The sequence below is a fragment of the Ixodes scapularis genome, unplaced genomic scaffold, assembly GCF_016920785.2.
Source record: "Ixodes scapularis isolate PalLabHiFi unplaced genomic scaffold, ASM1692078v2 PGA_scaffold12__126_contigs__length_90152505, whole genome shotgun sequence".
NCBI classification, from domain to species: domain Eukaryota; kingdom Metazoa; phylum Arthropoda; class Arachnida; order Ixodida; family Ixodidae; genus Ixodes; species Ixodes scapularis.
In genome coordinates, this window is record NW_024609838.1 from 67,860,022 (window position 1) to 67,875,584 (window position 15,563).

Sequence of the window (15,563 nt, forward strand, 5' to 3'; positions counted from 1 at the left end):
TACCAGATATAAGGATATACCACTTATAAGGATCAGTTTATAGAGTTCCTATCCCAGATACGACGATAATCGGTTATAACAATTGCATTTTCGGGTTTTCGCATTATCGTTATAAGTGGATTGCACAGTATATAGGTAGGATTAGAAAAATCCGGCTTCCTGATCTTTAGCCACAGCGTCAGGAAGCTTGAGCGATACTGTTCTGCTCTGCTGCAGACCTTCGAAGAAAGCTGGTAACCGTGATTTTAAGCGACGAGATGGCTGGAGTGTCCTTACTCCGAAGTGTAGCCTGCTTTGCAGTGTTGAGAAGTACTCCCAAGTAGTATATTGCACTTATCTCTCCCCTGACTACGGGAAAAGTGGCAATTTCCAAAGGCTTGTATTTTCCTAACTGACTCATGTATGGAGCAATATGAAACATCAAAATGTGACCAATTAGGTGTTCTCTCAAAAAAAAAAAAACAGAGATTAATGTCGAAAAAAAGATTTTCAAATTTTATTTCTTAAAAATACAGTGTACGTGCAAAAGGCGTTCTACAGCTATGTCAAATTAGACGACAAAGAAGAAAAATTCAGAGTACAGAAAATGTGCCCCACACCCTCGCTATTACTTCCGAGAGTTAGTGTACTTTAACTGACGTTGTCTATTTTCGGTTCGTCGGAAAATTAGCCTCCATAACACGTGTGCTTTTCAACAAAGGAATGCTTATATTGGTGAAGTGCAGATAGTACACCTCACATGCCCAGCAGAATGCTTTCCTTGTGTTCTACCTTCGTTTTGTCATAGCCTCGATTGCAGGTCTCTCGTATTTAGAATTTTGTGCGCCTTTTTGGGAACGTAAAGCGTCCCACCGGCTCACGACAGCCTTGAAAATTATTGTGATGCTTACCGACAACCATCTGTTAAAGGGATGCTGAACCGAAATCCGGATTCCAAAAAACACGGCAGCAAAAGCGTGCAACGGGATGCTACAAACACCAAAACATCACTCATACAGCGATATCTCGAAGGGATGACCGTATTTAAAAAAAAAAGGAGGCGCACTTGACAGATATGTTTACGTCTTCTTTCTCCGAGAAGGAGAAGGAACAGCCTCGCGTCTTCCCCGCCTTGCCTCCTTCAGGGGGCGAAGCAAAGAGAGGAGGAAACTAGGTATCTTGACGGTCACGCGCCTCGTCGGCCCCGTTCAATCTCGACGTCTTTTTCCAAACATACGGCCGTCCATTCGAGATATCGCCTTACGAGTAGTGTTGTAGGGATATTAGCGTCCAGCCTACATCTCCTGCATTGTTTCTTTTAAATCCAAATTTCGGTTCACCATCCCTTTAAGCAAAGCCTATAACATCCTTTGAAGTGTGTCCAGAGCTCTTGTGGTCTAAACAAATATCCCATGATATATCGTAAAATACCGCGGAAGCGCCCACTTTGTTCAAGCACCCAGTACGAACATTTCCCAAACTGGGGAATTCTGCAAATCGTACGTTAAGCGCCTGATTTGACCGGACAAGCGCCCATGTCTAGATTATCCCAGTTTTCAGTGAAAGTTGGGTGGGCGCTCCTCCGTTATTTTATGGTAGTTGAATTATGTAAATAATGCCATCTTTGTTACGAAGACTGAAGCAAGCAGTTAGCCATGTTAGACACGTGCAAAGCCATGTTAGACAAGTCCAACCACCGTTCCCCCGACTATTTTTGACAGCCTCCCATTGCGATAAAGCTTAAACCTACGTTGAAACCAAAACTAGAGTTCTTCAGCTATCCACGAGATTGTGGAACATAATTCTACGCACTAAATTTGATTTCTTGATGGTGCTAGGAAACCATTGATCATGATCGATGGCCTATGGGCGCATTCAGGAAAGAGTTAAAGTACTACTTCAAGTAGGTTTAGAAAACTTGCACTTTACTTGAAGTATGTTCTTTGAATCGGTACTTGCACTTTACTTAAAGTATTTTTTCTGGTACTTTATGAGGAAAGTACAACTCTCTACTTCAAAGTACATTCCCCAAATTCGGTCTCGTAAACTTTGTATCACAAAACGATGCTTTGTCAACTCTAATGTGGTACTGGGAGGGACATTCTACTTTCACCAGAAATGCGAGCAGACAACACGTTTCTCCGTCTGTGCTGGGGCAGCTTTTCCGCAGCCATTTGGAACTCGCGCTACTTCTCGCTCAGACACTGCGAGTGAAGAGGTCACAAATATTATACTCCGTTCACCCTTCAGCTGAGACTAAAAGCTCCACATTCAGCGCGAGCTTTCTGCCCTTCCTAACACAACTGTCAACGCGCAGGCACGCGCGGAAGCCAGCGAGCTCGCACTGTAGGTGGAGCTTCTAGTTTCAGCTTAACGCTTACGGAAGCTAAGGGGCTGACGTCATGCTCTTCCCATTACGAAAGATTGTATTGAAAGGTACTTGTACCTTACTTTGAAAGTACATTGTACAGTATTTTGGGGGGATCGGTGGCCGAGCGGGCTAGCGCATACCAGCTCTGAGCATGTGGAGCGAAAGCTCGCGCCGCAGGACCCAGGGATCCTGGGCTCAATCCCTACCCCTGCCCAATTCGATCTGGATGAGGATCGTAACGGCGTGCGGTCGTGTATCACTACTGCATGGCGCACGCAAAAAAGACCCCAGGCTAGCGGTTGTACCGCACTGGCTAAATTTCTCATCTACAGCTGAGACACCAGACGCCCACTGAGGCAGAATAACTTCCGGCTGTATAAACATATACACAACAATTTTTACATTGTATTTACAGTACTCTACCTCAAGTACATTATGACCAGTGTACTTACTCTTTACATGAAGTATGCTTTCATTTACTTTGTATTTCACTTGAAGTATGCAACCTCTCATTTACTTTGTATTTTACTTTGAGTTTGAACCTCTCATTTAATTTGGACTTCAAGTAATTTTTAGATGTACTTTACCCAACACTGCTGCTTAGTGGTCTTAGACAAGACCAACACACCATGAAGAACAGCCTTACCAGAGGTGCATAGTGGGAAGGCCAACGTGGAAAGAAGGACTCCAGGATTCTGATGAGAGAGAGAAGCACAGAAACTTCAAAAACGCTGCAAAGCTCGCAATGGTGAAAATATAGAGACTGGAAATTCCTCCCTCAAGACCGTCCTTATTGCTGTGCGACAGTGCCCCTGTCAAAGAGCCATTAAAAGGGCACTACACTGGGTTCTGAGATTGTCTTTTCATGGTCATAAAAATGATTAGAATGCTTGGAGTCCTACGGGCTTTAGGCATCTTAAAAAAATCCAGACTAGGTTGGTATGCGTGCAATTTTCCTATTAAAAATGGGATTCAAGATCACGACGCGCCCATTTTTCTGCGATTTGGGACAATTCGTTTGCATGAGATCGAAATCGGTGTTTGACACATAGAAAAAAAGCTTGGCACTCAAAGGGTTAATTACTGATTTAGTAGTTTTTGAAGGTGCTCATTAAGTTTCTAATTAGAACCCACCCTTTATCTTTACTAACTGAAAACTTAGTTACACAAAACTTGTCAAGGACTTAATTCTTCAAACTGCTATGTAGCTCACTACAATGACTAATAGAGTACCAATTGTTTTTTTGCATGATGCAGGTTTCTTAGTGGTTACATGCATTCCGCTTGCATCGACGCACAGCCTGCCTGGGTTATGTGCAAATGAGCCCATGGATTTAGTTGCAAGCACAACTGCATTAACCAGCTGACAATGGTGGCAACAGTGAAGAGAGACATGCAACCTGCATGCATTTCATTGCTGTTGCGAGTGAGCACGTACATCTGACAGCAAGCACCGCTCTATTCGGTGGTTGCACTTGTCATCTAGCTGACAGCAGCAACAACTGTCAGAGGCACATGGCCTACGTGTCTTTTATTGACAATGTGGCATTGTCAATAAAAGACATGCAGGCCACATGCCATTGACATTTCAGCATATTAGTCGTAGCTAATGTGGGCATCGTCAATGTCCAGATTAGCTATGACTAAAATACTAGTACCAATCGTCTGTTTCACATAAATGTTTCAAGATTTTTTAAACAGGGAACATAAAGCAAACTGAGAGGAGCTCAACAGCCGACATTTATACCTGTCTCGCACTTCCTGCGGTTCAACGTGGAAGTATGGTCTGAGCAGGTCGATGTTCCCATAGAGGTTGAATGCCTTCTGGGCCTGCTGCTTGCCAGCTTGCCACAACAGCTGCAAAGTCACAAAGCATCACTAATTTATTATTCCGTAAAATCCTGTAAGGGCACCCACCCCCGAGAGATCGCTCATCACGTTTCTTTGGCTAAATATCTATAACAATAAAAATTCTGAAACTTCGCCTATCCCCAGTTTTTTGTCGGGCATCATGCGATGCCCGACAGGAATCATATCAGCCGCGCGATCTATGGTACCGGATGTGTGACAAGGAAGTGTGTAATGGGTTCGCACGTTTTTGTTTCCGATCTGCGAGCGCGATATTGTTTCTCGTGACACCTGAGTTGATACCGCATGTTTATTGCACCGTGAAACGAGTGAACTGCGTCCGCGATCTGCAATGTTCAATTCCGTGACATGCGAGTTTGCAACGGGTTTTCGCGTGTCCTTCGTACTGTGTAAAGCAAATCAGCTCTGTTCGCCATCCGTGATATCTTTTACCGTGACGTGGGAGTTTGTAGCGAATTCCTGCGTGTTCATCGCATTGCGAAACGCAAATTTGCTGTGTATGCGAACAGAGGTATCAGTTCCTGTTTCATGTGGTTTGTAGTGGACGGCCCAGTGTTTAATTGCTCTTTTACAAAGTTTTGTTGTCGCATCCTCAGAGGTAGCCCACCCCATGTTCTTCACCATTTACCTCTTCATTTTGGGTGGGCGTCCTTAGGGGATTTTACGGTACTCACTAATCTATTCACTCCAGTTTGAGTGTCGGTATGGCAGTAGATCTAGGACATACCAAAAAGTGCTACTAATTACAGTAGTCATTAGAAAATTCAACAACAAAGCTGGTGTGGGCAACGCTGGATGTTTGACAGTTCCCTTCGGAGGCGACGCCAGTAACGGAAGGTACTTCAAACGATTGTTACTGCGGTGAAGTTCAATAATATGTCATCGTCAAACACTACACCAGCTACTCTTTTTTATTTAACTTTGTTTAGCTCAAATTAGACCGACGGCTTCATTTGCTATATGATAACGCAGTGGTTCTCAACCATTGATGTCTCGCGGACCCTTTGTGAATCAGCGGAGATGATGGATCGAGGACCATGTTCCTGGTGAGGGGAAGGGGAAGGTACAGGATAATTATAATAATGATATAATAAATGAATATAACTAACGGCTAGAGTGAAATAGACTTCGCTCATTGACCTACACACGAAAAAACTCACCCGAAAATTTAAAAGTTTCTTCTGAATTTGAAAAAAAAAAAAAAAAATAACTTTTATTGTCGGAAAGCTCTGATGAGACAGGGCTTCCCAAACCCCCATTTCAGAACAATTGTGATAACGGATAGAGGCTCCCATAGCACTTCTTATTCTATAAAGTCTGAGAAAAGCTTTGGTGGGCGATGTGCCAACCTACAAAGGGCATCTGGCATCTTCAAGTGCTTCCCGTTAGTGGACGAGCCACATTGTGGCCCACGTGAAAGAGACGAAAAAACATTTTCTTGGGCTAACTAGGTTTCAGGATATACAATTCATGTTCATAAAGTATAGACCAAGAATCAGCCTTTCTTTCAGTGAACTGGTATTCAGAAAATGGCCCTTGCGGGATTCTAGTCTATTTTCCTCCTCAGCTTTATTTGTTTCCTGGAATGTACGATTATGTATGTGACGCACGAAGCACAAGTTATCGAAGCAAATACAAAGAGAATTATCTCCCAGTCATGAATAACCTCCTTAGTCAGGCTAAAAGAACAGAAGACATGCAGCCCAATAGAAAAAAGAAATGAGAATCAAAAAGGAAAACTGAAAATCTGCGATGACATCTCTATGACATAATCCCATGAGGAAGAGACAGATTGTCAGGTTTTCGTAAACCAAATTCCTTGCCACGGTCCCCCTAGCTGAAATTGTACGATCGTGATGCATTTTCAGCGAAGTGTTTCCTATCATTCTTGTTCAAGTGCCAGCTGAACGTTTTAAAGGCCGACGTGCCCTCCGCGCTTTTCACTTTTGCCCGCCTCCTCCTTTACTATATCCTTTCCACTTTTTACCTTGCCCCAACCTGGCTCCCCCTCGCAGCTTAGGAGAGGGGAGCGCTAAGAGGATTATCTTCCCAGCAGATAGAAGAGGTTGTACATCGGCCTTTAAGGACACACACACACACAGACGAACAAAAAATGTTCAGCTGGCACTTTAACAAGCATGAACCAACTAGTAGCTCAGCTTCAAGCCGTCACATGTTTTGTATCAAACACGTCCGACTAGGCAGTATTTATATATTTTATTTATTTCAATACCCTCAGTGCCGATGGCATTACAGAGGGCAGTGGGTTGTAGAAAAAAAATCATTACACAAACCACCACTATTGTGCAAAAAACTAAATTTGATTATGGCACTGATTGACGGAGATTAACGAGCGCAGCTCTTAACAGATGATCGGCCTGGACTGTGGAGACAGAAGGGCGAAGGCGGTTCCAATCTCAAGAAGCTCTGGGTTTTGATTGACACACTCTCAAGTCTCTACACTTTGCCATAAAAAAGAAAGCTAAAATTTCTCGGTTTATAACGCTTCTAAAATTACCATTGATGGGGCGCTCTGCAGGAAGTCGGGCTCATGGGCCTTCTGTTCTCCCATGGGTGGTAGGTAGTGCTTGCCGGCATCATAGCCTCCTGCAAGGAATCGCTGTGTTAGCTAGTTGGGGTAGCGGTGCACTACGCAGCATCAAGTAAGTGGCACTGAATCCAGTGTTCTAACTCGTTTCACTTTAAGCCAGGACGCAGTTGGAGTTAAAGTAAAGTGAGCTGAGAGGACCAGTCAAACAGCGTCAAAAGCACAAGTCACTGGGCCTTACGTACACATGATTAGTCCAGCGATGATAGAACATGTACAGAAACATGGCAAACTCTATGTTGTTCATTTGTTTGAGTATCTTTATTCTTTCCGCATTCATTATATCTGCAATCGCAATCAATAATGAATGTCGCTGGATACACTCCGATGCCATCTCGGGAGGGCATCTATAGATACATCCACCATTTCATCTTCTCTCAGCTGTGTAAGGATCAGTGGCCGAGTGTTAGCACACTGCAGTTTGGAACACGTGGAATGAGAGCTCGCGCTGCAAAATCCAAGGATCCTAGGCCCAATCCCTCCCCTCTGCCCATTTCAATCTGGATGGATGAGCATCGTATTGGTGTGCAGTTGTGTATCGCTACTGCGTGATGCAAGTCAAAGATCCCAGCAAAGAAAAAGATGTAGGACAAGAACGACAGAACCACACCTTTCATGAGGTTGTTTCAATAATGTTTGTAGGTGGACAAGTGAATACATGCATGTTACGAGGACAACAAAGCGGCCCAGATGAACACTGGTACAAGTAGAAGGAACATAGAGGCACAGCGCCAACTACTGAATGTTGCTTTATACTCAAAAAATATAAATATATAAAGAGGGGAAAAAAAAAAAACTGAACAAGAGACCGAGGCAGGCCATGTCCTCCCCAAATCATTCCATGCCACACCGACACAGAAACTTTACAAATTTAGGAATAAATGCGAATTTGCTATGGGAAATATGAAATCAATAGGGGAACAGCCACATCTGTCGTAATGCAGTTAAATGTCCCAAGGGTGCACACCGTAGAGAGGGAGAGTGCTCTCGACCACTCTCCGCAACTCGCCGACATCCGGAACTCTGCAGACAAGACTATCGGCACGCATGCGCAGTAGCGGAGTTTTCGTAGCGGAGAAACACTGTCTATGAAGACATATCCCCAATAGGGAATTTTTGGAATTTGACAAGCTTCACCAACTCCGCATGCAGCATAATGGAAGCTGTCTGCACTACGGCAGGTGTTTAGTGACACCAAAATACGAGCCAAACATCTCGACTAGAGTGCCTTCATGTTCGTTAATCTCAACCGGTCGGCCAGAGAAATTCGCGAAGCTTGCGACATTCGCCAACACGGTCTTCGGCAGCCTCCAATTTACGTACCCGACTCGGTCGTATCCGTAAACTCGAGGACTGTAGACTCCTGAGGGGAGAGGAACAGAAAGAAAAACAGTTTCGTTAGATCGTGGCAGTCGAGAGCAAAAGCGAAAACATTTGAGTGATCCACAAGACAGCTGCACATATGCGCAACGTCGCGTCCACGACTAATGCGGCCGCTGTGTTTTAATTGTGAGACGAGGGAAAATATTTCTTTTATGCGTTCCTACCGTGAAAATTAGTTTTATGTGAAGGCCGTCTACTTTCTTACCTTTTTATCCGGGAGATGAACAGCATGACTCGATACACGGGCCGCCATGATTGTTTACGTCGATAACTCGCGCGATGTTTCATCTCTCTATGTTCTCAGTAGTTTGCCCATGAAGACAAATAATCTTACTTGGTCCATAAAACTGTAAAAACCGCGCATTTTCAGATGTCGTAAAAACAAGTTTAAGCAAAAATATACTTTTTAAAGTGTAATTTTAACCAGTATTAAAGACAACATTATTTTGATTTGGGAGTATCGGGTGGTACTGGGCGCAGTTGTGACTCTCTACTCTCTACCCTCTCTACCTCTCTACGGAATATGTGCAGAGAAACTGTTTGACTGTTTTGGTTTGATGATGTCCGTTGCCGACCGTATAAGGCGCATCAAAAGATCTGCGCGTTCAATCATCTGTGCTCCGAGATTTTATTTGTCGTGATCGAGCTGCGGCCAGGATCATAAATGTCTGGCAGGCCAAATTTCGACAGCAACCTGAGAGTTTTGATATACAGAAATGGAGCGACAAGAGACGGCAAGGTAAGACGCGTTTGTGGTGATCAGCGGCGAAGATATCGTCTGCAATTTATTCCGTCGCTCCTCAGAGGGGTTTCGCACAGAACAAAAGCCTCGTTCAGTGTAAGCTCTGTGTACTCTAATTTCTCTCAGAGGCATATTTTACGGCTAACAGAAATAAATTATCTAATTGTTCGTAGTTTCGTGTCATCTAATTCGAACGAAAAGCGGAATTGAACCGTGCATTCTTGCTCTCCAGTCACAATATTCAATCCTTTAGTAGAAAAAACAAACAAAAAAACTGTTCTTTTTGTACCCGTTGTTCTTCCTGCGGCTATTTCAAGAGTTGGGATGACTTATACTTTCAAACATACACGACTTGATCATTCCTAGTTCTCTCAATTTCCCCCAGATTTTCCCGGTACCAGAGTCGCTGGAGAAGCTTCTGCAAGCTGTCAGTGCCAAGTTCGGCATGCAGGCGAAGCGACTGTTCACCGATAAAGGCGGAGAAATCGACGACGTCACACTGATCAGGTGGTGTATACTAGAACACGCAACTTCAGATGTAATTCTATCTTGAATGGACCTGTACGCCTGATATGACACGCCAGGAAATCGCTGATATTGTATGCCTCAAAGCTTCCTTCCTTTCAGAATTTGACATACCTTACCAGCAGTTTTTCCCGTAATCCTATATTAAAAATTTGTTCCTGGGGCCTTTTTATAACTTTGGTACCACGAACACCACACTTATTTTTGGAGACGGGAAGGCTCTCTCGAACCCGGAAACATACTGAAAAATTTCTTTGTACCCTTCAGGTGGTGCTACGAGCTGATTCGAAGCATCGATGCACAGAGCCTACACCATGGGTCATTTTATTTTCAAATCTGACTGCGCCCCTTCCCACTCGCACTTCCACCATTCCCTCTCATGTGGGAGGAATTCTAGATGACTCCGACTTTGATGGCGTCCAGGAGCCCCTCACTGTGGCTGAACTACTCGCTGCGATTGACCAGGCATCAGCACAAACTGCTCCCGAAGGCCCGGGCGGTATCTCCTTTGAGGCCTGTAATAACATATGGACAGCCTGGCTCAACGGCTTCTAGACACTCTCGATGCAGTCTGAATCTCTGGGAATGTGGCTGTCTTTTGGAAACGCACAGAGATAGTGGCCATTGCGGGGCCTGGCAAACCCTCTTGCCTTCTTGCAAATTTTCGGCCCTTTAACCTCGATTCTATATGCAAGATACTTTAACGTATGGTGGCCACGCGCCTCAGTTGGTGGTTCGAGGGGATAATACCACCCAGCACAGATTGGATTCCGGCCTCACATGGGTACTGAGGACAGCTTGGACCGTCTTTCATCTGCGGTGCTCATCGGCGGCCGCTCCCACCGTGTGCACATGCTATGGATGTACACTGGGCATATGATAATGTGAGCCACGCGGCTACCTTTTCTATTCTTCAGTGGCTTCAGCTACCTGACAAGGTGTGCTCCTTCATCTGCTGTTTTCTTCCACGTCGCTCCGTTTCGGTGCGCCTAGGCGGGGCCAATGGTGGACGCTTTAAACTGGAGCGGGAGGTGCCGCAAAATTCTGTCCTTGCCCCTCTGCTTTTTAATATAGCACTCCTACCATTGACTTGAGATCTCTCGGATATCCCAAATGCCCACTTTTTGATGTATGCGGATGGTGCGATAAGTGTGGACCACTCACTCCTCCCTGGAACGTCAAACACGGGGCCTGCAGGTGGCACTGGGTGCCACATAACCTGGTGCAATTCGATGGGGCTCATCTTCCCGGCCAAAAGGACTGTCTGCATGTCCATTGCTAACAGTTGGGGCAGCTGCAAGCTCCACCAGAATTTTCTCGGACTTACCCTTGCCGGTTGAGTCCTGACGGAGGTGCGTACACTCCGCGTGCCCGATGTGGATTTGACTACCTCTGGCTCAGCGTTGCCCTGGCTCCGCACCACCCGCAAGTCAGCTTCCAGCATGCTGCACCCGTTTTGCCGTATCTCTTGACGGTCTGCGGGAGGCCCGTTCAGTGTGTCGAACCAAAAAAAAATACGGGTTCGGTTACGGTTTAGGTTCAGGTAAATTTATTTTGTTCCGGTTCGATTAATTCGATCCGCGAACCGGTTCGGGGTGCTGAACCGGTTCGCGAACCGGTTCGGAAATTATAAATGACAAATTGCAGCATCAAAATAAATTACAAATAAAACATCTGAAATCAGCACATACGAAACGGGATACATCGTAGTGTAAGGCTCAGGGATTTCTACCAGGAATGGTTTCTTTATGTGCACTCAAAGGTTACCTCACCAACGTTTACGTATTCGGACTTCATCTAATTGGATCCGACGCAGTAGCTGTAAAATCCGCGGCCTCCTTACAAACCCACTTACAAGTAGAACTCGCTAACTATCCCGCCACCTCGGCGTGTAAGCAATGGAAGGAACAGTGGGGAGAAAATACAGCTTTCTTTATTTGAACTAGCCTTCGGTAACTCGAATTAGACCCTTAAAGAAGTTTTCATTAAACAAGATACGGAATATGAAAATCACTTCACCGAACGCAACGCCAGAAGGACGTAATAGGATAAATATTAAAATAGAAGAGTTCGCTGTCTCACAAATATGTTAGCGTCTAAGTGCCTATACGAAACCGGATGCATTATTATCAAACTCCACAGCCTTTTCTTTTCTCATTCCGATGGAAGCAAGCTTCAAGAACTCGCGCGTTCTAGAAACGTGTTATGAAATGAGCACACAGCAGCATTTAGGATTAACGAGATTGTAGAAAAATGAAATCCCGTCAGATTTTTTTTTTTTTTTTTTGCACAGCCTTTCATTTTTCTTTTTTCCGTGCAAGCCGCGACCAGCGCAATACTGGTTCCTATGTCAAGATTCAAGGATGCAGCGTTTGTCAAGATTCATGGATGCAGCGTTTATATTCCTAAGACTGAGTGGAGAAGAAAAATATGTAAGCGAGGTGTGTGTCAGTTGACGGCACTTAAAAAACAAATGGCATTGATAGCACATTCATTGTCAACAGCGCTTGGCCGAACCGTTTTGACATGAGCCGGTAACCGTTATTTTTTTTCCGGTTCAGTTCCGGTTTGGGTTCATAGCGATAACAATATAACGGTTCGGGTTCGGGTTCGGTTCCGGAAAAAATACCGGTTCAATTCCGGTTTTTGGTTCGGTTCGGTTCCGGTTCGACACCCTGGGCCCGTTGCCGCATTGCCTGGATGTTGGTTTGCTCAATATTTAAACCTCGCCGTGCTTACCAGGCCCAGTTTTAGCACCTCACCGAGGCCGAATGGCCCCAATTGGAAAGTCTTAATCAAAAAGCCATGCAGGTCATTACGGGCCTCCTCCAGCTAATTGACGCCGATCCCTATGCTTCAGACTGGAATGCAGTTGAACAGATTAGACAAATCAATTCATTGACGTCAAGCCTGGGCCTTGAAGCTCAATGTAGATCCAGCGGCGGCCGCCTTGGCAGATTACACGGATCTGTCTGTATCATTAGTGGAGTCTCCGGATACATCATTACCCACTTGACTTCACTGTCAAGTGGTTGAGAATAAACCTAGTGGCTGCCTATGGCAGGCTCATCAAAGATCTTGTCTTCAGGTTTCTCTATGTTTAGTCCTCCCTGATCAGCTTTTAAAGAACCGGTGCAACGATATTCAATTGGAATGTTTTTCACTCTACACGAGCTTACTGGCACACCTGGGACTCAAGGATACCCACACGCAACGCCACTGGCCAAAAAACTCCTTTGTTGTGGTGTAATTTCAAGGACAAAAGCAATCATTTTCATTCAATCTCTCCTTTGTAAAATTTGATCCATAGCGTGGGGATCGCAGTACACCCAAGTGACAATATTTGAATGCGGTTCATAGATTGGACCCGAGCATTGCGTGGGCACTCGACTTGGGCTCATGATAATTGCTAGCTCGAGAAGCATTCGGGTAGTGACCCGTGTCCAATCGCTGCAACGACGACAACAGCCGAGCCATAACAATGTCTGGAACTCAGCGCGTGTCCTGCGCTTTGCCAACCCCAGCGCGTGGCTATGATCAACACTGGCGGCATATAATCGGCTCCAGATCACGTGGCCGCTTGTTCTGGCTGTCAGTTGAGGGGGTGAACGCTGCTCGTTTTTCTTAAATTTTTTTCTGGGACTTCTCTTGCCTGGGGTAAAGAACGAACGCGTGTTTCATAGGTCATTGATGTTAGAAATCCGTTTTAAGCGGTATTTGCGCAAAGTACAAAAATTTTTGCATCGCTCCTTTAAGGACGCTGACCTGGTCGCCTATGTGGATGCTGGACTGATTGAATCATGTCTTCATACAAGCCTCGTTTGTCCCTTCATCTCGACTGTGAATGAAACGTGTTTGTACCTCCTGGACATCCCTTCCCCCTCGGTGCTGGCAAAATTGGTGGCCCTCTGAAATAGTTCGTCTGCTCTTTTGCCTCTTATTGCCGCTACTCTTTGCCTTCCTCGTGTCTTTTTACACCGACTGGATGTAGGCTATCCACACCCTACGTCTTATTGACCGCCCCTTCAGTGTGGTGACGGACTTTTATCGGTTTGTGGCCGAGTGCCCATTCTGAGTCTGCTGGATTCAGCATTCTGGTGCCTGAGTCATCCTCAAACAGTTGTCTACCCGCTTCCTCTTTTTAACTTGCTGGCCGCAGATAGTCTGGTCATCCACAGAGAGGCTCTGCAGCGCACCACGTGATTTCTTATTTCTCTGTGTGGTTTCGACCTCCCTGGTGGTCTCACCCGCCTAGAAGAGGTTTGGCTTCGAAGAGCTTCGAGACCCGCCCCAGTCTGGAGGCAGATCTCGAGCACCTCCTTTGGACGTGCCCGGGCCTTCAAGCAATCTGTCGGCACCATCTTCGCCGGGTGGGCCTCCGTCCTAACTTTCATTGTTGGACACGTGGCCCACATCACCGTTCCTTTCTGGACTTTTTCCAGGAATCGGGAATGCACCATTACCTTTTAATCTATGCCGCATAGCAAACTGGTGTTAATACAAAAAAGTTTTATATAAAAAAAAAAAAACTGGAAATGAGAAAAAATTGTGTGTTTATCAACACATCCAAGCCTGAACAATGTGCATTTTCAGGGATGAAGACGTCCTGTATGCGTCGTGCGGTGAAGGCTTCCTGGGTGAGTGCAGCTTTCTGCAAAGTGGATACAGCAACTTTGAACAAAATGCCGCAACTTAAAAAGAGTGCCACAGCAAGAGAAGTTTTTCGGAGTGGCTGCATAACTTCGAGGTTGTGGCACTTCTTCGAAGTTGCGGCATTCTTTTTAAGTTGTGGCATTTCTTTGGGGTTGCTGCATTTCTTAATGTTTGGATGCTGCTAGGGATGCTGGCTGATGCTGCTCCTGCACCGCCATTGGCCCCCGGAAATCCAGACTGGGTGTTGTTGAACGTCGGCGGAAAACACTTTGCGACCACAAGGTCAGTCTAATGCAGGGCTGTAGAAGAGAGCTAAAAATGTAGCTCATATGCAATTTGATGCCAAAATTTGAAAAGAGCATCTGCTTAGCTAGGTTATGTATGGTCAGTTTACTAGAAAAGAAAGATTACTATGTTGCCATTTTGTACTTTGCTTTGTAGCACCTATAAGTATTACAAACTTGAAGCAGCTGTGGTCCTTACAGGAAGGAAAACATGTGGCAGGCTCGTGGTACAGTTACATTAATTTGGAACACCAATACGGTAAACAATGTTGTGAATCAGTTTGTTCATGTTTGTTAATTTTAAGACAGCTTGCACCATAATTCCATACCCGAGTACAGTCACGGCTGAAAGAAAAACAAACGGCATAGCATAGGCATTGCCGCATGAAGATGAAAGTCTGTAGAAAAACTGAAAAGTTGCAAAAGCCAGCACTTTCAAGGCCTCTTTTCACTCTTGGGCCTTTACTGTTTTGTTTTATTTTAATATATACTTTATTATTTTTGTCCTATTTCTGAGAAGTATGTCAATGATTGAAATAAACACAGCGCAAAAGGGCAAGGACAGCCCTTTGTTCCACCTTGAGATAAACGGCAGCGAGCGCTACGAGCCCTCCAACCAATCCAATGCCACAAACATATTATGTAACTATAGGCCCTGCATGTCGCTGCACCCCTTTAGAAGGTCACATGACGCACGGTATTTGACTAGTTTCAATGGCCCATGGCGTCTTCTGTGGTCCACCGTAAGGTGAAGCAGAGTAAATAGTAGAAGAATAGGACGGGACCAGCTCTTGTCCTATGTAGTCTTCTGCTTTTTATAATTGTTTATTGATGGAAGTGCTGCACCAATTGCACCATGAGCGAGTCTGCTACAGCTTGCACAAAAAACGCCATGCGTGCTAAGAATTGTGTTAAGTCCGTGCGGAAATGTGCTTAAACAAAGCAGAACAAGTATTTATTGTTTACTGCTGGTCGATCGTAATAATCGGGCAAATAGAAGGAAAGGAAAATGGTACAAATATTTATTTCACAGCATCCCTACTCATTGTATAGTTAGCTTCATTTTAGGTCAGATAACATTCAAAGGCTTTAACACGTGCAACCGTGAGCATATGCATACTAAAAGCGCAAGTCACAGGGCGTTTGCTC

General features: G+C 45.0%; 2 protein-coding genes across 2 annotated transcripts in view; one reads left to right on the forward strand and one right to left on the reverse strand.

Moving 5' to 3' along the window:
- The window catches only part of LOC115326092 (protein YIPF3), a 31,513-nt gene extending 23,023 nt beyond the window's left edge, over window positions 1-8,490 (reverse strand). Inside the window, exons 1-5 of the mRNA XM_040218741.3 lie at window positions 8,416-8,490; window positions 8,151-8,190; window positions 6,738-6,826; window positions 4,098-4,207; window positions 2,997-3,045 (exon numbers count right to left, since the gene is read on the reverse strand). Coding sequence (XP_040074675.1) covers window positions 2,997-3,045; window positions 4,098-4,207; window positions 6,738-6,826; window positions 8,151-8,190; window positions 8,416-8,463 — 336 coding nt within the window. The 5' untranslated portion in view covers window positions 8,464-8,490. The remainder of the gene's footprint in view (window positions 1-2,996; window positions 3,046-4,097; window positions 4,208-6,737; window positions 6,827-8,150; window positions 8,191-8,415) is intronic.
- Window positions 8,491-8,709: 219 nt separating this feature from the next.
- LOC8029240 (BTB/POZ domain-containing protein KCTD9) overlaps window positions 8,710-15,563 on the forward strand; it is a 37,203-nt gene continuing 30,349 nt past the window's right edge. Inside the window, exons 1-4 of the mRNA XM_029986815.3 lie at window positions 8,710-8,949; window positions 9,338-9,459; window positions 14,071-14,114; window positions 14,316-14,412. Of these exons, the coding sequence (XP_029842675.2) occupies window positions 8,875-8,949; window positions 9,338-9,459; window positions 14,071-14,114; window positions 14,316-14,412 (338 nt within the window). The 5' untranslated portion in view covers window positions 8,710-8,874. The remainder of the gene's footprint in view (window positions 8,950-9,337; window positions 9,460-14,070; window positions 14,115-14,315; window positions 14,413-15,563) is intronic.